This window comes from Lycium barbarum, chromosome 1 (assembly GCF_019175385.1).
Source record: "Lycium barbarum isolate Lr01 chromosome 1, ASM1917538v2, whole genome shotgun sequence".
In the NCBI taxonomy this organism is placed as follows: domain Eukaryota; kingdom Viridiplantae; phylum Streptophyta; class Magnoliopsida; order Solanales; family Solanaceae; genus Lycium; species Lycium barbarum.
Genome location: NC_083337.1, coordinates 87,450,602 through 87,476,182, shown reverse-complemented (window position 1 = coordinate 87,476,182; position 25,581 = coordinate 87,450,602). Strand labels below are relative to the sequence as shown.

General features: G+C 37.5%; 1 protein-coding gene across 1 annotated transcript; it reads right to left on the bottom strand.

Moving 5' to 3' along the window:
- Positions 1–11,582: 11,582 nt before the first annotated feature.
- On the bottom strand, positions 11,583–13,016 carry LOC132612763 (uncharacterized). The gene is made up of 5 exons (XM_060326855.1): positions 12,811–13,016; positions 12,518–12,725; positions 12,264–12,324; positions 11,848–12,164; positions 11,583–11,750 (listed from the first exon to the last, which is right to left on the bottom strand). Exons 1-5 carry the CDS (start codon positions 13,014–13,016, stop codon positions 11,583–11,585), a joined length of 960 nt encoding a protein of 319 aa, XP_060182838.1.
- Between the last annotated feature and the right edge of the window lie 12,565 nt (positions 13,017–25,581).

Below are 25,581 nucleotides of genomic sequence, written 5' to 3'. Positions count from 1 at the left end.
TTTCAAATTTAGTCAATTTCCAGAAAAAAATTTCGGCAGAGTTTCCTTTGTTTTACGGACTACCCAATAGACCCTGCACGCAGAAAATACCAACAAAGGCCACACAGGGCCAACAGAGCAACATTTAAATATATGCGGACCGGCCGCCACGGCGAAAGGGGATCGCCCAAACACAACATAAGCACACAACTGTACAGAAAGACCCCAACCCACAAACATGTCCACAGACCTCTAAACAGACCGACAGAATCATATGATGGGACAGGGCCCCGCCGTACCCATGAACGAGAATATACATATATAGAGGTGACAGACTATACCAAAAGATGGCTCTGAATAAAAGAGCGCTCCAAAATAGCAGAATAAGATCCTAAGCGGACGGATCAGCAAACCTGTCGTCGGTACCTGCGCGGCATGAAAATGCAGCCCCCGAAGAAAGAGGGTCAGTACGAAATATGTACTGAATATGTAAAGCCTGGATTACAGAAACAAAATCATAACTGGTACAGAACGTACAGAAAAGTGAGTAGAAAATCCAAAGTATCAAATACATATTTCCAAAACATGCAGAGTGTGTACAGAAACATATGTCATATCAAATCCGGCCCCTGCCAAGGGACTCGGCAGACAGAACGTGGCCACCCTCCCGACGCTGGTGCCACAACACAGAAGAATCAGAATAGGGGCATAACCCCGTAACATAATATGTCATATCAGATGGCCATAATAAATCATATCAGAACAAGCGTACATGGCACAACATACTCCACAAACCCATGTACGCGTATACCTGCCCCCTCACATCGAGGCACGGCGAACAATGCAAAGGATCACGCTTGACAACATATCTTGGCCCGGGCTCAGTGTGGGAAACATTGGGGCATCCACGAATGGAGTAGTGAGAAACTAAATGCAGTTAAAATATCATAAATATTTTCAAGGACTCGATGAGGCATATCAATGACAAACCAATTTAATGAAGTCAGACGGGATTGTAATAAGTGGGTTTCAGATGTCATAATGAATTACAGAAGCATAACCTTTCTGAAGTCGTTCCAAGTGACAAAACGATTCATAAGACTTAAGAAAATATTTAAAATAGTTTTTGTTTAGTAGTTAAAAGAGCAGTCAGAACATTCCTTTCAAAACCGTTCGAAAACAGGCCTTAAGTACAATAAGGGTAAAACTGGGAATAGTGGGCCCACCTCGGAACAAACAAGGCGGTGGGCTCCAATTACGCGTTTTCAGCTTATGGGGTCACCTACGAAGGTTCTACGGACATTCTATAACTTTTCATAAAGTTTGGGGAAAGTTTGCATAATTTTCAAGAAAGCATACAAAAAGGGTTCAATTCTATTGAACGAAAATGTAACAATTTCAGACGCGGATTCCGATGAGCAGAATATCCTCCGAGGCGTAAATCCGATCCTAGTACTTCTAGGACATGCCAAAAGAAGACTCGGGATAGCTTTACATACCTTTTGAGCTTTTTAAGCCTATCCAAGCTCACTTCCCGTTTCGTCGAAAATCTGCAAATGGTCACATTTACCAATTATGAGTTATGGATGCCACAAATTCAACTTAATGCATACTTGCCTACCGAAATTTCGGCAGCACTTCCCCTATACATATAGCACCCCCGAGAATTCAACTCGGCTCAAAACCATCAACAACAACCCAAACAACAGCATCAACATCAACAACAAACATTAGAGACACAATATCCTTCAACTAGCCATCATTCTAACAAAGTGACATAACCTTCACCCCAACCTAAATCTTTAAACTAATATCAATGATTTCACATTCATTATCAATCAAGATCATCACAATATATATTAGAAGCATTTCATATCGCTTCCTTAAATTATACACACGATATACATAATATACAAACTTTCCGCCAAAGTCATATTTCATCCAAAGCTTCTAATCTTTGGCATACATATTCATGACATGTTTTCATCTTCCAAATTCATCAATAATCATCATGACTTGCAACCTAACAACTTCATTTTCGCAATGTCGTAAGATCGTAGTAAAACGACATAAGCTTCTACATTCCATTTCAATACAAGCTTATATCATTTTATCTTCATTTACATTGCAAGCATCACAATAACACAACTAACACATTAAACAAAATCAATTCATTAGCATCCTACCAACACCATACCACACGGCCAAACCCCTATATTTCAACTTCAACCAAATTTATTCAACTTTCATTCTCCATATGAATTCCATCATACACACAACTAGAATACAACATAAATTTCAACACATTTCACTTACACATTAACACACACACACGGCCACATTCTATATTCCATACCCACTTTGCAAACTTCCATTTTTCCATACAATCAACTCATTCCCACATACTACAACACAAACAAGACTTCATAACACAATAAATAGGGATGAATTCTTACCTTTTTCCCTAATCTTCTTCACTTGAGTATATAATCAATTTGATGAACCAAGGGCTCCTTCCTCCAAGACAACTACACCAAGTTGAGAAGGGACCTTGAATTAGTAGGATTCTAACAAGAAAATAATTTTGGAGACAAGATTTGGAGGGGGTAATTTTCCAAGCTAGGGCCGAAACTCCCTCTTGTTTCTTTGCTCTTGTTTCTTTTGTTTTCTCTTCTTTTAATTTCATGAACCTTCTAAAGAGTATGACTCATATTATTATTAACACATGGAGAATTAATTAGTGGCCATGGGTTGGGCCTCACCATGGCCGGCCACCCCCTTAAGCATTGGGCCTTAATTTCCATTCCAATATTTTGGCCCAATGACTTATAGATCACATTTGTAATTCCCGAAACTAATTTCCAAAATTCCAAATTTACCCTTAGCCTTATCCCACACTTTCACAACAATAGTCTTTCATGCACAAATCCGATGTCAAATAAAAATCAACTATGACCTTATTTCTTACAAGTCAAGATTATTTCTAAATTTTCCAACGTGTGAAAACACGGGATATAACACATAGATTCTTCAAAACGAAGATGGTAGGTTTAAGGGAAAGATGACGCTATAAATAAACTCTGAGTATCGAAGAATGGGATAAGTGACATTACATGGATGGTATGGATAGCTAGATATACTACTATTTCGAGTATCTCTATGGGACAAAAGTTATTACGTGGAGCAGACGTAGACATTGACTCATAACTAATGGTTGAGCTAAGCAAAACACATCCTTGTTTGGGTTGCGATGTCGATTATATTACTTGATTACAAAAACTGCGGGATGAGTATGTTAAGATTTCACACATGAATTACCGTAGCTATAAAGTATGGGAAATGACATGAATATGAGGCGGTATAACGAGGGAATTAAGGAAAAGGATATATGAATTCAAGATTTGAAAGTGAGGAAACGGATTATCTAATGGTAGAAGTAAGACCCTTAAAGGGGGGAAGCGAGTGAGGAAAATACCAGTATACAGATTGAAACGATGAATCTTAAGATGTGATAGATATAGAATCTAAAACGAAAAGTGAGAGTTATGTGGAAAAGAGTCTAATAGCTAGTGAATAAATGAACAACTATTGAGCGGGTATCTGAGACTGTACTGTAAATCATTCATGAGGACCTTGAACAATGTGACATTAAGAGCAAATAACTCAAGGGATATTGTAAAATATAGCGATGCTATACTAGAATAGAGGCAAAGGCACTAACGGTAGAGTCGTTGTTAATGATATCACTATTTATAAGTGACAATTAAGAAGGGACCTAAAGTTTTTTATAGTGGGACATAAGATGTGATAATCAAGGGACAAATAAAGGAACGAAAAGAGTATGACGAGATAAGTTAGTACAGATAGGAAAAAGAGTTTTGGTATGTATGACACCGAGCCTTGTCATGGCCGGGTATGCGAAACCACCGAACGTTCAAGGTAGAGTATGCTATGGATATGAATATGGACATGAATATGTATACGAATTCGGATACGAATATGGATACGGATATGGATATATGTATATGTATAGATATATATATGTACACAAATCACGCAAGAACGGTTATGTAACCTGTAAGTATTGACATATCGAGAATTAAACCAATGGGGTACGTAGAAAGAGGAGTAGGGGGTAAACAAGAATAGTGTGTTTGTGATACTTCGAGTCAGTTGAGGGAGAATATATGGTAAATTAAGTCGAAATGTTGAGTTAGAATTATCATTAAGGACATATAGGACAATTACTCTGGATGTGATATAAGTATATGCTATCTGTTTCCTACAATAGCCCTGAGGTGGGTTAGATTACTTACGAATTCTATAGGATCATTGAATAAAGGGGGTTTTACCAGAAGAATATTACGCCTTGGAACTTTCATTTTTGTATCATTGTGGTTATAGCGAATTTCCAACAGCTTACCAAAGGGTTATGAAATTCTCAAAAATTATGAAGTCTTGAATGAGTCGACGAGGGACACCTACGACAAGACATCTGAGATTGAATTTATCTAGACTCTACAGATGTAAATCAATACCATTATCATGGTGACATGGAAGAAAGAAAGTGGGATAGATTGCAAACCATGTAAGACTTAATATCATTATTGAGCAAGAAAAAGGATCGACGAGACTTCGAATTTCAAGTGAAAGACTAGGTATTCTTGAAGGTGTCGCCAATGAAGGGCATCATGAGATTTGGCAAAAAGGGAAGGCTTAGTCCCCGATACATTGGACCTTGTGAGATTGTACGCAAAAAGGGCAGGCTTAGTCCCTCACTGATGAGATTATACGGTCACTTATACGGACCGTATAATGTGCCATATAATGGTTACAGAAGCGAGATTTTGAAGGGGGAAATTTCACGGTCACTTATACGGACCGTATAAGTGTCTGTATATTCTCCCGACGGATCAGATTTTTAGGTTATTAAAAAGGGGGACCAAGTTCATTATTTCATTTCATTTTTTACCCAACACTTCTAGAACCCTCTCCACTCTTCATCCATAAGAAATCAAGAGAAATTTATGATCAATTTCATCAAACTAAGAAAACCCTGTGTAAGAAACTCATTAGAGATCATCCAAGTCAAGAAATTTCATTGGAGGTGAACTAGGGTTTTGGCTCAAGTGAAGTATTTCCACCCAAGGCTTATTCCTACACCATATAAGGTAATTTATATGGTCTTTCCATGTTATTTAAGGTATTGAGAGGTTGAAAGACTTGAATTGTAGAAGGAGATAGAAAATGGGTCATGAATGTGGGAATAGTGTCATTTTTGAGTAGTAGCTTGGGATGAGTCATGATTCTTGATATATTGTGATTATTATTATGCTATAAATTATATTAGGGACATGGGATAAGCATTATATGTGAGAAAACATACTATTATACCACGACTATGATTATGGATGAATTGAAGTGAAATTGTGGAATGTGAGTAATGTAGATGAACGAAGATTATTGGTTATAATGTTGTGAATATTATTACAGACGTTTGGGAATTGATATATGATATGAGGAAAGTTGTATACACTAAGGAAATGCTGCCCAATTTTCTCTAGCTTTAGTAAGCACGTTCATAGAATCGATTAGCTGATGTTAATGCGAATTCTCTTGAAGGTAGAAACGTGAGCATTGAAGAGAACAATTAAGCGATGGAATTGTTAAATGAAGGAGCTATGTAAGGCTAGTCCTTTCTTTCTAAGGCATGACTCCTATGGCATGAATCCTCCTATCTTTCCATGATTTTCCTACATATCGGAAATTATGAGTCAACGATTATAAAGAGCTTCATACAAGATAAAGAAAAGAGATACGTTACGAGAATGAAAATACTGATGATGAATCTAAGTCTAGAAGTCCTAAAGCTCATGATATGACATTCCTACGAAGCAAATGATCCTTATACGATTCCTATGATATTATTTTCCCTACCTCTCCATGACTTTCTTACATTCCGGGAACTATGAGTCAACGTTGATAAAGAGTTTCTTATGAGATAAAGATGAGAAATATGTCATGAATACGATGATAATGATGACGATGAGTAAGTATAAAGAATCTTAAATCGAGGTACGATGTCTGTGAGGTTAATGATCCTACATATGGTTCCATTGATGCTTTTCCTTGTGTACACTCACCTTACAATGTTAGTCTCCTCCAGGTGAGGCATAATGATTATGATCACTCCATAATGTAATCGGGGGTTCATGACCTTATGTCACCCCGACATAGCCATAATTGTCTTCAAGTTCTAATGTATGTTTTGATGATAAAGATATAGTGATGCTAGTTATGATAAGGTCATGATGTGCCTATGCTATGTATAATAATGATAAGTCTATGATGTGCTCACGCTGACAAAATTCCACCATGCCCAAATGGCCGGACATGTCACCGCTAAGGCGGGCTGCTTGTGATTCCACCGTGCCCAAATGGCCAGACATGTCACCGCTATGGCGGGCTGCTTATGATTCCACCGCGCCTAGAAGGCCGGACACGATAACCACTAGTGGGCGGCGTATGATGGTTACCCGGACGCGGGTTAACGATGATGGTATATATACGATATGGTGATGTACGTGCTATGACGATATATGTACTACGATTATATATGTTATATGTATGAAATGCATCCACTCTTAAAGGTTAAGCACGTTATGTCTTATGATTTCTCTATTATGTTCATTTCATTCATGCCTTACATACTCAGTACAATGTTCGTGTTACGTCCCGTATTTTTTTTACATTGGGACAATCCGGATTAACTATGATAAGTTAGGGCCAAGACCATTCCGGGACTTGAAGTCGAGACTTTTGACCTTCGATTTTATTTTGAGACATAAGTTGTTCATGAAATTGTTGGCAGGGAACACTTAGGAAAAGTTGGGACCAAAAATCATATATTTGGAAGTTGAAAATCATGCAAGTAGTCCCACACTTTGTGGCCAATTTTAAATGGTCCAACACATGTGTGGGCCAAAGACACATGGTGAAGTTATGTGGGAGCTTAAAAGGATGACTTCTAAGTCATCTTTACCACTTCAACACTTAGAATAAAAATCAAGAAGTTGAAGAACTTCAACAACACCATTCGGCCAAGAACAAGAATAACCAAATCCAATTTGAGTCATTCCAAAAATATTTCTTTGGTGCAAATCCACTAATTGAAGGTCCCTAAGTAACGTGGAAGTGTTGTTGGAGCGATCAAACCATCCGTTTAGTAGATCGCAAACCCTAGGCAAAGTATGGAGTTGAAGAAGAAAGGTAAGATTTGATCTTGTTTTATGTGTTATAAATGTTGTATGCATGTTGTAGTATGCTAAAATGGATGAAAATCATGAGATAGGGTATGTTGGAAGTGGGTCGTGTGCTTGGTGTGTTAGCCGTGTGAGGTGTGTGTATGTTGTGTGGTGTGGAGGTGATGAATTGATCTTATGTAGCATGTTTTATTGTTGTAGTATGTAGGATGGCTAATAATCACTAATATATGCATGTGTGGTGATAGCCGAATGTGGGTCATACTATATGCCAAAGAACGCATTAATGTCGCTTAATGCTTTAGTGGTTGTTGTGATGACTTTTATGTTGGAAATAAGAGTTTAATGTCGCAAGTTGATATGGTAAGTGTTGCGGACTGATTTGGAGAATTATGTGAAATTAATGCAACTTTTATTTTTATGAGAATGATATCGTTATAGTGTGGATTGTTGATACAAATCATGATTTGAAAATGAGGAGTGTGTTGTAGTGGAGTTCTCGGGTTTGGGGGCTGTTTTCGGGTCAATTGGAGAAATTGTTGGATTGTTGGAAATATTGTGTAACTTGTTTGAAATGTCCTTGAATATTGTTGGTATGGGTTCGGGTTGGAAATGGAATGTATGAGCGGTGATGTGGCTTGAATGTAAGCCGTCGAATTGAATATTATGAATGTTGTTGAATGACGAAAAAGAGAGTTATTATTGTTATATTGCCTTTTGGATTGGTCATTGGGGTTGTTAGGTTGGTTATTGTTGTTGTGATTGTTGATTTGGCCGACTTAAATTCTCGGGGTTGGCCTTTTTACAGGGGAAATGCTGCCCAAATTTCTGTAGACTTGAGTATTAGTTTGGAGTAAATCGCCTAAGTGCCTATGTCTAAGGTTTGATATTCGTTGGCGTATTTGTAGACCTTGGGGAGCCCGAGGCGTAGGTTGGGATTAGCTTGAGTTGGGATAGCTTGGAGTGCGTACGAGGTATGTAAAGCTCAAACCTTCCTTCTTTTGGCATGCCTTAGTTATACATAGGTTATATCACGAGCCTCGAGGAAATTCTAAATTCGCAATCCGAGTACGTTATGACTCTTATATATTTCTTGGCACTCGTATGTTTGATGTGATGAAATATGAATCCTTATGTCTTCGAAATAACTGATTTCCAAATGTTTCACAAAAAGTTTTGTTTTAAAGAATTCCGTAATTATGGACGCCGTATCTTTCACATAAAGGCTCGGATTGCTTCGATATCTTCGTAGGAGTTTGTATGGCGTATGATGAGTATGTTCTCCATAGGCGGGCCCGGCTCGGGTCGATACCCGTCTGTGGGTCCCGCGACTTTCCTTTATGTAATTCGGAAGACTTTTGAAAGAATTTGGTATGACTATTATTTCGATTTTCAAGTATGGTCATTTTACTTATATTTGAGTCCATGATAATGATTTTATGCATATGGTTACTCACGACTTTGCTCGTGCATTCTGTTATATCTTTCGCCGGATCCCGGGTCGGTTCTGTTGTCGTGCACACTTTGATATATTCCGGTGTTATGCTGTGTTGATGGTTCACCGAGCCACTCGCTAGAGGGCCGGGTTCCACTTATATTTGGGTTATGCTGTGTATGGCGTTATGCTGTGTTATGATGTGTGACGGGGATACGGAGATTTGAACCTTCTGGTGTTATGCTGTGTTATGGCACCATCGACGGGCGGGCGACCATATTCTCCGTGCCCTATGCATGACTTATATTTTGAGAGTAAACATTTTGATATTTTAGGTTTGCACTTATGTTCTGTACTTCTATTTCGTTTATGCCTCAGATTTGTTTTCTGTATCTTCTGCTTTGCATACTCAGTACATATTTCGTACTGGCCCCCTTTCTTCGGGGGGTTACGTTTCATGCCCGCAGGTGCAGACGCACAGTTTGGTGATCCAGCCGTTTAGGATACCCTCTTCTGCTATTTGGAGTGCTCCTCTTATTCCGGAGCCTACATTTTGGTATATATCTTCGTTCGTTGCATATGTATGTATTTGTTCAGGGGTACGGCGGGGCCCTGTCCTGCCATATGATTCGGTTTGTCTGTTTAGAGGTCTGTAGACGTATATGTGGGTTTTGTGCCTACTTCTGTACGGTTGTGTTTGTATGATCCCACTTGCCATGGCAGCCTTGTCGGCGTGCGTTTTTATATGTTTTGGGCCGTTGCGCCATTTGATATCCTTGTCGGCTTCTGATATATATGTACATATATGGTTATGTTTGAAATGTGTCTGAGACAGTTTGATATAATTTGAGGCAGCGTGTGATATTTGTGCCCGTATACGCTATCTGTATGTGATTCGGATTTGATGAGTGTGTTCGGGTGCCCAGTTCGGGCACTAGTCACGGCCTACGGGGTTGGGTCGTGACAGTTCGTACTGACGTCCATTTTCTTTGGACGCTGTGTTCATGCCCACAGGTAAACATGGAGGAGATCCAGACTCGTATGAGTTATTAGCTAGCCTTGAGAGCACTCCATTATTCCGGAGGTGCCATTGCTTATTATTTTGTGTACATGTATTTTGGGCACGACGGGGTCCTGTCCCGTCCATATGTCTAGTACTCTAGTAGATGCTCGTAGATACGTATGTGTGGGTAGCATGGTCTCACGATGTCCCTATTGTATGTACATTATTTTTATGGCCGAAGGGCTTATGCATATAAAGGTAATTATGTTTCCAACTGAAAAATGGTTTTCCTATGATTTGAGTATAAGATTAATGAATGAACGCTTGATGAGTACGATGGGTAATGGTATGAGCGGTGCTCGGTGGTTAGCCCCGGGTACCCGTCATGGTCCCTAGTCGGGTCGTGACATCTTCTTAGCCGGAGTATTGAGTTATTGATATTTTGTTGACTGTGAGTGGCTTGTGGTGATATTGAATTCGTAAGTGAAATACGTGGCATGGTAAAGGGTAAGGAGTTCAGTTAATATGTCCTTTGTTGTTGGATTCTCTGATGACTCTTTAATGTTGCTGACTTACTTTATTACTGGGTTTGAATTGTTATTTTCATTGATATCATTTTATTGATTTTATTCATCATATCTTGTTTTGTTAACTATTTCCCCTTAGACACTCACCGAATACCTAGTACTCAGGCATGCCATTGTTGTTTTTGATGGTATGTTAGGTATCATTGAGGAGCAGGTTCGTGATACGCCTACGACTTAAGAGAACTTGCTGCTTTCGAGACTATTCGGTTAGCCCACATGATTTTTCGTGGGGCACCATTCTATCTTTACTTTTCGTATTTAGTTCCTCGCTACGTCCCGATATTTTTAGACACTCTTTATTATTTTAGAAGCTCCATAGAAAGTTGTCAGATTGTGGGTAGTGTGTTGGAGCCTTGTGTGACTTGTTGGGTATTTGGCCACATTTATTTACTAAGTCTCTAATTTGACTTCCACTGGATTATATCAAAGTATGATCGTTCTTTTATCCAATTTATTAGTGACTGGTTTTCGTATTTATTAAAAGCTTTTTGAAAGAGATTAGATGATTATTGATTTTATACGGTGCTTCCGGTGTTGTTCATAGCATTGGATGCCTGTTACGCCTAGGGTGGGTTTTGGGGCGTGATAGAAATCAAGTTCAAATTATTATTCAATTTCAATTCAACTAAAACCGTTCATAGGGAAAACGACATGAGATATCCAAGCTTTTCGAAATCAAGTTTAAGCATCCCTTATGAGATAATCCATGTTCAAAGATTAAAGCTTTATATTTCAATTCCAATCATCCTTCAATAAAGGAGAATCATGTATACATATATAATATAATACACATAAAGGTTTAATGCGGTCTTGTCCCTCACGCACACAAACCTTGCCAAACAACACCTTAAACATTTGAAAAACTATGTTCGAAAAAGAGACATACAAATCACCTTAATAGTCAAAAAGAACTTTTTAAAAAAATAGACATACCTCAATTTCACCCAAAATCATCGATATTGGACTTCATATGTCTAAAATGTCATATTAATACTCTTTCAACACATGCACGTCTAATCCAGCCACAAATATCATACAAAAGAAGACTTCTAATCACAAGTCTGATCCCAAAAAAGACTTCTAGTCACAAATTACATTTGTGCTCGGCGACTCTTCATTTTTTTAAAACGATCAATAATAGCATCATTACTTACAGTTCCAAATATCTTACGTTCTACATAGAAAACTAAACAACCATTTAAAAATTCATCGCCCATGCTGTTGCGGAGTTCATTTTTGATGTAGTTCATGGATGAGAAAGCTCGTTCCACAGAAGCAGTAGCAACGGGAAGAATAAGAGTCAACTTGATAAGCAACTAAACAAGTGGCCAAGTCTGATGCAGTTCTGATTGAGCCAATGCATTAGCAAGATCAGTAATTCCCTTTATATTGAAAAATCTCTTATCAGAACCTCGAACATAAACAATGAAATTATCAAGCTGGCAACTGAGATCTCGAAGCTTCTTGTTATCAAACTCATTCGGCTAATATTCAGCCAACCTCATTTTTTTTCTTATCAAAATTACCAAACGACTTAGCTGGATGTAAACAAGCCATACCAAGAAGTAAGTTAGTACTCACAACATTGAAACGACTATTAAGCTCCTGAAGCAGAAAATCAATAACGCCATAAAAAAATCCGACACGAAAATGATGTGAATATGTAATATCAAGAGCTCTATGTTTGGACTTCCCAAGAATGTAGCGAGCATCTATCTTCAGGATCAATATCTCATGTTTATCACAAAAAGAAAAGACATCATCCAGTAATGATTGCCATTCACTTTCCCTCATCATTTGTAATTCTTGCTTTGCAGTATTGAGCAACCCCATAGCATTGACAATATCTTGATCCATATTTTGTAATGAAGAATTCAAGGAATTTGTCTTCTTTAGAACTTTCAACATAAAATGCAGCATAAAAACAAAATCAAACTACTTAATCTTATTCGCAAGACTTTCAGCTGCAAGTCTGTCAATATAATTTGGTCACTCACATGCAGCAAATTCAAGAACATAAAGAATTGATGGAAATATATCAATGAAGTTCTCTAATTTCTTACAATGAGAAGCCCAATGAGTGTCACATGGTCATAGAAGTCCACGTTCTTGATTTAGACCCCGTCCCCTGTGCACTTCACCAGAAATGAGCAACTCCTCTAACTTTGCAGCTTGATGTTGTCTGAGCAAATCCTTGTGCTTATAAGATGCTTCAATGATATTCAACACTTTACAAAAAAAAATCATCTACATCTGAATTCTTCATCTCAAGAGCCACAAGTGTCAACTGCAATTGGTGAGAAAAATAATAAGTGGAATATGCAGACAGAGTATCACACAGAATTAAATTCTTAAGACCATTTAGTTCTCCTTGCATGTTACTAGCACCATCATATCCTTGACCACGTACTTGGGATGGACTTAATGAGTGGTTCGAAAGAAAAGAATAGATTGTCTCCCTGAATGGTTGTGCAAATGTATCACTAACATGGACAATACCAACAAATCGCTCTATCACTTCACCTTTTTTTATCAACGTATCACAGAATAAGTCCCATTTGCTCCTTGTGTGATATATCTTTTGAATCATCAACTAGTATCCCAAAAAAATCTCCATCCAAGTCTTCAATGATAGCTTTGATTTTTTCTTTTGCACAAGCATCAACAATATCTTTTTGAATTTTCTGACAACATATCATTTCATTTTTTGGAGCATTTTGTAATATAATGCTTCCGACATCTTGATCCATGTCTCCATTGTCACGCCCCGAACCTGGGCCTGGACGTAACACGGCACCCGGTGCCTGACTGCATGTGACCGAGCGAACCAGCTGGCTGGCTAAATCAACATGTGATACCAACACATAACTAATTTATAAAATAAAATTAACACATGCTGATTAACTAAACGTCTGACTGAAATATCATAATGCGGAAATACTTAGACAATCTAAACATATCTGAAAGTAGCCAACATGGCTAAACCAAACAACTGAACGACTGCCAACAAGGCTAACATAAAACAACATCTGACTGTCTGAACTGTGTCTATGAAGCCTCTAAGAGTACTGAATAATAGAGCTGTCTATAAACTAAAATAACTGGATAGCTGAAAACGCCCTGAAGGAATTTGGGGCTCACCAGTAGCTGATATGTGCACTCCTAAATAGCTGAGTCGTCAACCTGTGTATCGTTGCCTGCATCACGAGATGCATGCCCCCAAGAAATAAAAAGGGACATCAGCACATTTGAATTGTACTGGTATGTAAAGAAACTGAAGCAATAAAATACTGAAACTGAAACTGAAACTGATAACTGTAATAGCAAGGAAGTAGAGATATGAATACTCCCTGCTCTGTATCTGAATCATCTGTATTATCTGTGTTTGTGTATGTGGGGCCTTGGCCCAATAATAAATGCACGTTATGGCCTCGGCCTAGTAGTGCGTCAGTCAATGGCCTCGGCCATGTATACGTATACACAAGACTGTGTTGTGCCCTCGGGCAAGATCACATATGTATAATTATGGTTAATTAATAAGGACTGAGACCATAACAATAATGAAAAATGCTGAACTGAAATAGACATGCTGGACTGAATTAAAAACACTGACTATTTCTGAGCATACTGAATTTCTAGACTGAAACTCATGTGGTAACAATACATAAGTCTATAAAGATTACGTACTGAGTCCATGATATTCAAAGTGACAACCATGAACAAATTCTGTAACTGCGACCCTAGAAGATAACAGTTCTACAACATATCACGAAACTAGAGCTAAGATGTATTCTGAGTCATATTACTGACAAGTATGAAGAATGAGGCGTAGGGAGAATCATGAACATTCCCTAACATAGATAGTTAGCCTCACATACCTTAATTTCAGCCTTTGAGCGTAATACAATGTCCTTCAATCCCTTCAACTTCAATCTATAACAATACAGGTCATAGGGATTCTATATTAGCAACAATATCCATGCTTTGATCATCTAAGCATTTTATCAAACACTTGGTGGGCATGAAATTCCACAACCTTCATTAATGGTGTTTTCTTCACCAAATCCCCATTCTATTACTTCTAGCTGATTCTACAATCTCAATTAGATGTAATTAACATCATTCTTCATCACCCATATGAATACAACAATCCCAAGTCAACAATCCAAAAAACCCTAGCACAGTTCATATAATTCTCTTTATCAAACCCATTTACTATTCTCCCAAGAATTCATCAATTCACAACTATAAATGATTAGGGAGTAGAAACATTACCTTTTTGAAGTCCAATCCTCTTGAATTCGGGTTCTAGGGTTTTCCACACCCAACAATAATGTTCCAATCCTAACTCTATTGATTAGAACAGTTTACTCAAGTTAGAAAGGGATTAGGGACTTGGATTCAACCTAGAATTATGATAAAAACTTACCTTGGAAGTCTTGAAGTTTAGGACTTGTTCTCTCTAAATTTGGGGTGAGTTTTCGTGAATGGGGTGTGAAGAAATGAAGTGAAAAGTGTTAAATGAAGTTTTAAACTTATTTTCAGACCCATTTTACGCCCAATTTTACGTCCCGTACAATTTGTACGGACCGTATATCATTCCGTAAAACCATTCCAGTGATTTGGAAATTCTGGACCAATTTTACGGCTGGAATATACGGCCCGTATAATTTTTACGGTCCGTATGTTCCACCGTATAATTTTTACGGTCCGTATGTTTCCACCGTAAATCGACAGAAAACTGTTTAGTAAAACGGGCATAACTTTTTGTACATAGCTCTGTTCAAGACCCATAATATACCGTTGGAAATATATTTCAAAGGGCTACAACTTTCATCAAGGAAGTATTCCCAAATTCCAAATTAATAAAGGGGTTATGGTCGTTGGAAGTAAGACCTTCTATAAACTCACTTGCAAACATTCCCCGTAGAGTGGCTTCCAACTTTTCTTTGCCCAAAGACATTTCTTATGACTTAATTGGTTTTCAAAACACTTCCTATAACCCTCATATTGGTTCCATTATATTATCATCTTATGAGTCAAACTTTCGCCCGAAGCTACGAGGTGTTGCATCCATACCATTGCAAAAGTTCAAGAAATATACTCTATTTGTAGATAATACGCTCTCATGATGACCACGAAAGGGCAATCCTAATCTTAAGAGAAACCTTGCCACATCAACTGAAGCACCCAAGCGACGTCAAGAATCACTTTTGTCTTTCTCTGAATGCTTGTCAAAAGAAGTGCGAATTGATTGTGATTGATTCATCAAATCAATCATCATGTTGAAGCACTTTTTGTGGATGCTATTTACCTCTCTAATACGAGTTTTGAATCTTTCCTTATCCTTGTTCCAACCCTTATAGCCATTTTTTGTAAAAGCATCTCCGATAGTTCCACGAACATCATGTTCATTTCTAAACAACTAACAACACAAACAATAAGCAGCATCTTTTGATATACTGTACTCTAACCACTTGGAATATTGACCCTTGAACCAACCAGGATGAAACTGACGCATAGTTTTTTTCTTCTTCCCAAACTGAGTTTTAGGAAAATTATGATTCATAGGCTGACAAGGTCCTTTTTTAATATAATATCTTCTAACTTCATCACGTATATTAGGATTAAATTCTGCAATAGGCCTTCTGTCTGCCGGATCAGCTTTTAAATATTCAAAATCAATATTTGAAGGATTTGTATCGCTCTGATCTTTTGAAGGTATGGATGAACCAGCAAGTGGAATAGTAGAATTAGAGCTTGGTTGACCCTTTTTTAATCTAATGACAAATTTATCCATCCCAATTCACATAGATTTATAACAATTCCTACAAATAAGATCCAATTATTAATTAATATTCCTTTCAAATGAAAATACATACTCCTCTCAAATGAAGCATATATAAAGCGAGAATCATTCCCAAATACAGAAAGAAAAGAAACAGAAAAAAAACACATATACAAAATCATTATAATGATCATTACAAACTACAGGAATTGATGAGAAATATAAAACCCTTTACTTGTAATGTGTTAGAAATAGTCAAATAGCATTGAAATATTCAAACCCAAAACCCTAATTCGAATATTTATGTTATATCCCGTATTCTCGCGTATTCGGAAAAATTTGAAATAATTTTTGATTTGTAAGGAATAAGGTTATTTGTTGATTTGAATTAGTATATATATGGGTTGTTCATGTAAAGTATTGATGTGGAAACACGGAGGAAGGCCAAGGGCCAAATTGGAATTTTGGAAATTAGTTTCGGGAATTACAAAACGAGAATTTTAAGTCATTGGGCTCAAAAAATAAAAGGAGAATTTTGGCCCAAAATAAGAAGGGTGGCCGGCCAACATGGCCTTGGCCCAACCCCTCATTTTAATTATTTTCCCATGTGTTATAATTTATATAAGTGAGCTCTATCCATTAGAAATTTCAAGAAACATAAGAAGAGAAAGAACAAAGCAAGAAGGGCATATTCGGCCCTAAGGTTGCCAAAATCACCCTAAAAAATCTTGCCTCTAAAATTTGTATTTTGTGATTTTCCTACTAAATTGAAGTTCCTCTACAACATGGTGCAATTGTTTAGGAGAATAGAGCATTTGTTTCTTCAATATGACAATTTATTCAAGTGAAGAAGATTGGAGAAAAATGTAAGAATTTATTCCATGTTATTATGTTATGAAGGTTTGTTTGTGTTATAGTATATGGAAATGAGTAGAATTCATGAAAACATGAAAGTTTGCAAAGTGGGTATGGAGTATGGTGCATGGCCGTGTGTATATATATATTGTGTGCTTATGGTGGATTGAATTTATGTTGTATTCTAGTTGTGGGTAGGATGGAATTCATATTGAGAATGAAAGTGGAATGAATTTGGTTGAAGTTGGAAATGTATAGGTTGGCCGTGTGATATAGGAAATGGAATGGGAATGAATTAAATTTTGATGAACATGTTAGTTGTGTTCTTGTGATTCTTGCAATGTAAATGAAAGTAAAATGATATAAGTTTGTCTTGGAATGGAATGTAGAAGTTTATGTCATTTTAGTATGATTTTATGACATTATGAAAATGGAGTTGTTAAGGTGCAAATTATGATGATTGTTGATGAATTGGGATATGGAAGCATGTTATGAATAAGTATGTTAAAGATTAGAAGTTTTGAATGAATTATGACTTTGGTGGAAAGTTGTATATTTTGTATATCGAATGAATATTTCGTACAAATGATATGAAGTGTTTCCAAATTATATTGTGATGATTTTGGTTAATGATGAATGTGAAATCCTTGAGATTTGTTTGGAAATTTGAAATTTGAAATGGAAGTATTGCTTTATGTAGAAAAGAAGAATATTGACGTTAGAACCATTTTGATGTGATTCGTGATAACTTTGGTATGGTGGGTTGTGTTGTTGATATATATTGAGCCGAGCTAAGCCTCGGGGATGTTATATGTATAGGGGAAGTGCTGCCGAAATTTCGGCAGACAAACATGAGTTAAGTGAATTCTTAAGTTTTGCAATTCCTAATTGGTAACAATGACCAATTGCAGATTTTGGACGAAACGGGAATCGAGTTTGAACGAGCGTAAGAAGTGAGAAAGGTATGTAAGGCTACCCCATTCCTTCTTTTGGCATGTCCTAGGTATACTAGGTTAAGATTGGAGCCCCGGGGGCAATTCTGTTCCTTGAAATCCGAATTGGAAATCGAATACTATTCATTCAATCTAATTGAACTATAGAATACTTATTTTGTTGGAAAAGTGATTATATGTCCGAAACTTTTGCAAATGTACTCGAATCGCTTCGAAACTTCCATGTACGGTTCCATAGACCCCAAATATCCGTAGTTCATGTCCGCCACCTCGACTTGACCCGAGGTGGGCCCCGCTAACTCCGAGACCCTTTTGTTTGCTCTATTAGTCTCATTTTTGTATAATGTCGGCAAAGGATTTTCGTTTGTGAATTTGGCTATCGAAAAATAATATTTTGATTGCTACGATATCCTAAATTATATTTTGAACCATAATTACCATTTTGGAAATACCTTTGTGAAATGAACCCCGTTTTGATTAATTGTTCGAACTATTTTGACTAATGAGTCAACATATGATTTTATCAAGTCTGCAAAGGTATTTTGATATATAAATTGCATTGTTTGCTCACGACTCCGCTCGTGCCCTTATTATGATTTCGTTCACCGGTTCCCGGGCCGGTTATGATTCGTGCGCCCTATGATAAATTCGGCCGTATGCTGTGTTACGGTTCCCGAGACCTCGCCATAGGGCCGGGTTCCGTTTGGAGTTATGCTGTGATATGGCTGGTGATATGTTATGATGATATGTGTGTTCGGGGATGTACGGAGATTTGAACCTTCTGGTGTTATGCTGTGTGTGGCACCAGCGTCGGAGTGGTGACCACGTTCCTAAGCTTTGCATGATTTTATCTGCATTATGTATATACGTTTTGCTACAGATTTTGATATACTGGTCAGTACTCCCCTTTTTGTATTCGGTTTGTTCTCAGTTATGGTTTACACTTCTACACTCTATGCTTTACATACTCAGTACATCTTTCGTACTGACCCCCTTTCTTCGGGGGCTGCGTTTCATGCCCGCAGGTACAAAGATCCGTGATCTGCCAGTGTAGGCCACGCGTTCTGCTATTACAGAGTGCTCCTGTTGATCCGGAGCCCATATGTAGTTATATAGCTTTTGTGGTGTATATGCATATGTATATTTGACTATTTGGGGTACGGCGGGGCCCTGTCCCATCATATGTTTTCGTTTTGTATTTGTAGAGGCCTGTAGTCATATATGTGGGTCGAGGGTCCTATATGTGTCTGTTTTGATTACGATCTGTGTCTTAATGCGGTCCGTTTGTTATGGTGGCCAAAACGGCCCTTATTTTTATATTTGTACATGTGATCGGCGATGTGCATTCCGCCGCTTCTATCTGTTCCGATATGATATTTTGATATGCACGACCGCTTAAGACAAGTTTTGATTTAAATTACGTTTGAAATAACTATTATGAAATCTGAATTAAGTTTGGCTATGATGACTGGATATGTATGTCTGTTCGGGTGTCCCTATAGGGCACCAGTCGCGGCCCACGGGGCTGGGTCGTGACAATTTAGCTCTAAAAAAATAAAATTACCTGTGTTGTAAGATTAGTAGATTGCGATAATGAAAATAGAAAACAAAATTAGGAAGAATAGAAGAAGAAGATTGAAATTAGCTGTTTTGGTTTTGGGGGGAAAGGGGTTTGTATGCCTCTGTTTTTCGTTTGGTTTTGGTTTTTGAAAAAAAAGAAACGCTTTTTTGTTTTTCTTTGATTTATTAGAAAGTAGAAAAAGTAAAAAATAATAATATATTAAAAAACTAAAAGTCAACAAAGAGGTTTAAGTACACAGTACACAACAAAAAATAGGAGCATAATCTGTATTTTGAGCAGCATAAAATTTAATGAAAAAGAAACCTTAGCAAAGGTTCGAACCCAAGTCTCTCGCCACCCAAATATTTAGAGCCCTGCCTGGAAACCAAAGCACCCAGTTGTGGTTTTGGTTTCCAGGGTGCTTTTAAAATTCTTATGCCAATTTCCATATATCTATTATATAATTATATTTCTTAGCGTCGGGTTTAATGGGTGCAGGAACACCACAAAATTGAATATAGGTCCACCCCTGCATGTCATCTACATACAATCATATAATCATACAATCTGATCATATCATTTTGGAATAAAAACGGGATCAGATGTATTAACAACAAGCCCGTTCTTCACTAATTGTTACACCTTGCACTTTTATATCATAAGCACGCCATGTTTTTCACTGTATTAATGGAGTATCAGAAACGTCCCATGAAGTTTTGAAAGGTACAAACCATGGGAAGTATGTAACAATGAAGTAAAGAATGAATTACGATATCGTAAGTCGTAACCGGGAAGGACAACCTTGGAACCAAAGGACATGACCATTAACAAGTATGATTAATGATAAATATCATGTATGGAGAGTTTCGGAAGATACCGGGACCAAGCAAATCGAAGAAAATAAGTTTGTTAAAAATTTGGAAAAAAGTTGGCAGAATTTTGGGTCAACTTTAGAGGGGTATATCTTCGGGTATATCAGGAGTTTTAAGGTGTTTCAAAAGCCTAAAATGAATTTCATCGAGTCTAGTTTCCAATGCAACAAACCGTTCATCAATACGACATCAGGGTAGGGAGTTATGGGCGTTTTAAAACGGACAGCCAGAGGAATCCGAACCTGGGCAAAAAATCCGAAAAACCCACTTATGTGGTGACCCAGACCAATCCGAGTTTGGCACCTATAAAAGGGCCTCGGCACTTCATTTTATTCATTTTTCTTCAACTCCACAACTCTCTAGAAATCTCCTAACATGTCCACACGCCTCTAGAATCTCCGACACTTCTTTCTCCATTATAAGATTGCTCTTGAAAGCTCTCCACCATTCCAAAATATTCTATACCATCACAAAAGAGGATCAAACTCCAAAACTCCAAGCTAATTCATGGAGAAGGATTGTTCTTGTCTCTACTTAATATTGGGATGAATTTGGTCTTGGAAGAAGTTGAGTGGGGTGAAGTTCTTCTAGTGTAAGGTACGCTCTCCATCCTATTTCTCATGATTAAGTTGATTTGAAGGTTTAGCAAGTCCTATGAAAGAATAGAATCATAGTAGAGAAGTTGTAAAGTATTAAAGTGAAGATGATGACTATGGAATGAATTTGAAAGGAGATTTTGGATTAATTTGAGATTAGATTGAATATGATTCTTTGATTATGGTATTGTGGTTATTGTTATGGTTGGTTGAGAATGTCACGACCCAACCAGAGGGCCATGACGGGCACCCAGAGCTAACACACCGAGCACCTCTAAACATACATCTCATAAACATTTATGGGTGGAACATAAAGATAGCTCCCGGATATCATGATCCGTAAGGACATATAATACAATATAACGGCACATCTCTATATAATCTTCAACAATTATGTCCATCGTCACCGGCCGACAAGGCTACTAAAATGTTATACAATGATATGAATCGGTAGGGTTATGAAATGTCTAACTATACACACATGTCTACGAGCTTCTACATAGAATAAAAGTGACCATAAGGACCAATACCAATAGACTGCACCTCCAAAGTAAGTGGAGTGCTCCTGAGAATCCGCTAATAAATCACCTACAGGTCAAATCTATGTACCTGTCTACCTGTGGGCATGAACACAGCGTCCACAAGAAAGGACATTAGTACGAACAATGTACTGAGTATGCAATGCATAAATAACAACATAATAAGAAATATAGAACATAACATGAGATAAAGATAACATGTACATCTGATTGCCTCATAAGGCGGATACCATGCATGCTTGGATTTCTTTTAAAAAAACATTTCTCATGCATATATAAAACATAATCATTAGCCTGTGTTCGAAGTAATCATCTCATGCCGCCCACTAGTGTTGTCTGCCCAGCCAACTAGGCACGGTGTAATCATAAGCTGCCCACTACGCCCACCGTAGTGGTGTCTACCCGGCCAACTAGGCCCGGTGTAATCATACATAAAAATAAGCATGCAAGAGAGCCCAATTAAAAGCTACAACTCTATCGGAGTGACGTAAGGTCGGTAGCCTCCGATTATATTATGGAGTAATCATCATCGCTATATCTCACCTTGAAGGAACAATTATCATAAGGTGAGATCAACAATAATGAATAAAATCAAGGAAATCATGAAATAAGCTCAATAATCTCATAATAGCATTAAAGTCATAAGCTTTGGAATTTCTAGAAATGGAATCATCATCATCATGTTCATCATAGAAACATTCTCATCTTTAACATCATACGAAACTTTAAGAATCATGAACTTCTAACTTTTGAAAATAAGAAGGTTATGGAAACATATATGGAATCATAACATAGGAATCATGCCTTTTGAAAGAAAGGGACTAGCCTTAACATACTTTTTCAATTGCATTAACCTTAACTATTTAACGGTTATCCTCCCAAGATCATAATTCAAGAGAATCCATACCACTGTTAGGCTTATCGTAATATGCTTAAGTCTCCAAATTAATTCCTTTTAAAATCTGCCGAAATTCGGGCAGCATCTCCCCCGTTTATATTACATCCCAAAGACCACTAAGGGTCATCAAACAACCCAACAACAACAACAACAATCAACAATAGCAACAACTACAATATAATCCAATATAACCTTCTTTGATTACTTTAAGAATCATATCGAGCGGCAAGCTCGTTTAACAAATAACAAACGTCATTCAAACCCAACTCTCCTTTCATAATTCAGTCCACACCCTTCATAACTGTTATATCCCGTATTTTACGTATTCGGATACTCCAAGATAGTTGCGGGAAGTTAAGAGCAAGGCTATAATTTTGATCTTGTTTGGAGCATAAGTTGTTCATAAAATTTTTGATGTGGAAATATTAAGAATGGCTAGGGGTAGAAAGGGAAATTCGTAAGATGACTCATGGAAATATGGAGGAAGGCTAAGGGAAAATTTAGAATTTGGAAAATAAATTTTAATGAAGTGCAAAATAAAACAAAAAAAAAAAAAAAAGTGGGCTTGAAACAAAAGGGCCAAAGTGGCCGTCGAAATGGGTATGGGCGAAGGCCCATATGGAAGTTTAATATAAGTGAACAAAAGATGACTAATTAGTCATATTCTTCAACTTCAGCCCTTAGAAAATTCAAGAACTTTGGAGAAAAAAAAAAAAAGAAAGGCCATTCGGCCATGTTCAACCAAATAAGAACCTTGAAAAATCTTCATCAAAAAAATATTTCCTCATAGCATTCCTACTAATTGGAAGGTCCCTAGCAAAGTGAAGTAGTCATTGGAGAAAGTAGAGCATCCATTCTTGCAAGCTATAAATTCTAGTCAAGTGAGAAGTTAAAGGAAAAAGGTAAGAATTAATCTTCTTTTATATGTTATGGATGGTTGTGTATGTTGTAGTAAGTACAAATGGATGAAATTTATGAAAATATGGGTGTTGGTGTTTGGCCGTGTATGTGCTATGTGTGGCCGTGTATGTGTTGTATTGTGTAGGGATAGGGAACAAATTTTATCTACTATTTTGGATGTTGTTGTAGTGGAATCTATGATAAAAATAAAAGTTTGATGATTCTAGTTGAAGTTGTAAGTGTTGGAAAGTTGTTTGAAAGCTAATGTGATGTTAAAAACCATTTCTTGTATATATGGAAAAATGATGTTGTTAGTGTGTGAATTGTTGGTGTAGTTCATGAATTTGAAAGGAAGAAATGTGTTGTTATTGTTCTTGTTGAATTTGGAAGGTTTCGGATGGAATGGCATATTGGTTGGAGTATTGTGAATGTTGTGCGGATTATTTGAAGCGTTCTTGAATATTGTTTGAATAGCTTCGGACTAGTACTTGAATGTGTGAGCAAAAATGAATTGAATATAAGTGAAATGCCGTCGAATTGTGTAGAACGGATTGCTAGTGTTAGAATGCATTTGAAATAATTGTTGAAGTTGGACATATGATTGTTGGTATTGTTGTTGATAATTTGGCCGAGTTGAATTCTTGGATTTGTTGTTGATAAATTGGCCGAGTTAGATTCTCGGGGATGGTATATTTACAGGGGAAATGCTGCCGAAATTTCGGCAGATTATAAATGAATGTATTTGGAAGAGTAAGGCAAGTGTGTGATGATGTGTTTAATGATTGTGTAATCTTCTTGAATGTAGACTAGCGATAGCGAGCTTGGACAAAAAGCGTAGCTAATAGGACGTGGAACAGGTATGTAAATCTTGCCTTTTCTTTCTTTGGCATGTCCTAGAGCTAAGTAAGCTATGATACTTATCTTGGGGAAATTCTATTCTTGATTCCGAGCCTGTTAATGATTATTATTCACTTCTTGATATGAGTATACTTAGTATAGCCGAGCTTGTTGTATGATTGAATAACGAGAAAAGACTAAAAGAGTTCTGTAAGTGGTATTGTCCCTAACTTTCGTAGACGGTCTCGGATTGCTTGAAGATGGTTGTAGAGGAACCTAAAATGAATAACGTTCATAACCTTCATGTGCTAATTCAGATTGTTTGGGAAATGCTCATAGAGGTTTCTATAATGAATGACGTTCATAAATCTCATAAGTGAACTCGGATTGTTTTAGAAACGTTCATGGGGGGTTTTATAATGAATGATGTCCATAACGATATTTGAAAGCTACTTGGTATGATTGTTACTTTAATTTTCCAAAAACAGCTTCTGAAACGTTCGTAGAAGGTTCTGTACTTCAAACGCTCATAACTTTCTTATACTAAGTCGGATTGGCCGAAACTTGTTTCTGAGTCTCCAGGCATCGGTAAGTATACTTATCCATCGAGTCTTAAAGGTTGATTTATGTGCATTTAGTTTTTCACTACTCTGCTCGTGCATATGGCTGTTAACTTTCTTATGCTAACTCGGGTTAACTTGAGACGTACTTGTGGGTTACTAGTGATTTCAAGAAAATTAGTTTTGTACTAAAGGAAACATAAAGTCGATTTTCAAAACCACTCCGAAGGGGGTGCGAGATTTTATTATTTAGATTTTCAAAACCACTCCAAAGGGGGTGCGAGATTTTACTATTTAGATTTTCAAGACCACTCCAAAGGGGGTGTGAGGTTGTACTATTTCATTCCATCTACGCCTCATGTTTACATTCCATGGCATCATTATTATTATATCGGGACCGGCATGCCCGAAGGGGCCAGGGTAGTATTATGTCGGAACCGGCATGCCCGAAGGGGCTATCATTGTTACTCTACCGGAAGCGGCCGTCCGAAGGGACTATTATGATACTATATTCACATTGTGTATTCTAGAATTTGGGTATGCTGTACTTATATTGTGTGGTAGAATTTGTGTAAGGCACTACATGGCACGGTTCATAATGCTGTTCCAGGTTACTTCCGGATTGCCCTAAACTGGTTTACTGTTACGCCTCTCCTTGTTTATGATCCAGTGATGATTTACATATTCAGTACATATTCCGTACTGACCCCCTTTCTTCGGGGGCTGCGTTTCATGCCACGCAGGTACGCCCAGATGAGTAGAAGATTTTGCTAAAGGTGTTCCAGCGGGGTTTGGCGAGATCCATCTCAGTTCGGAGTGTTGCCGGGTCAAAGCACTTATGTCGTGGTATTTTGTATATGTTAGAGACTTTGCAGACAGTGTCCTGTGGATAGGGCGTCGAGAAGTGCGAATCATTTGTAGATGTTAAAAGAGTATGTATTTTCAGATGACTTCAG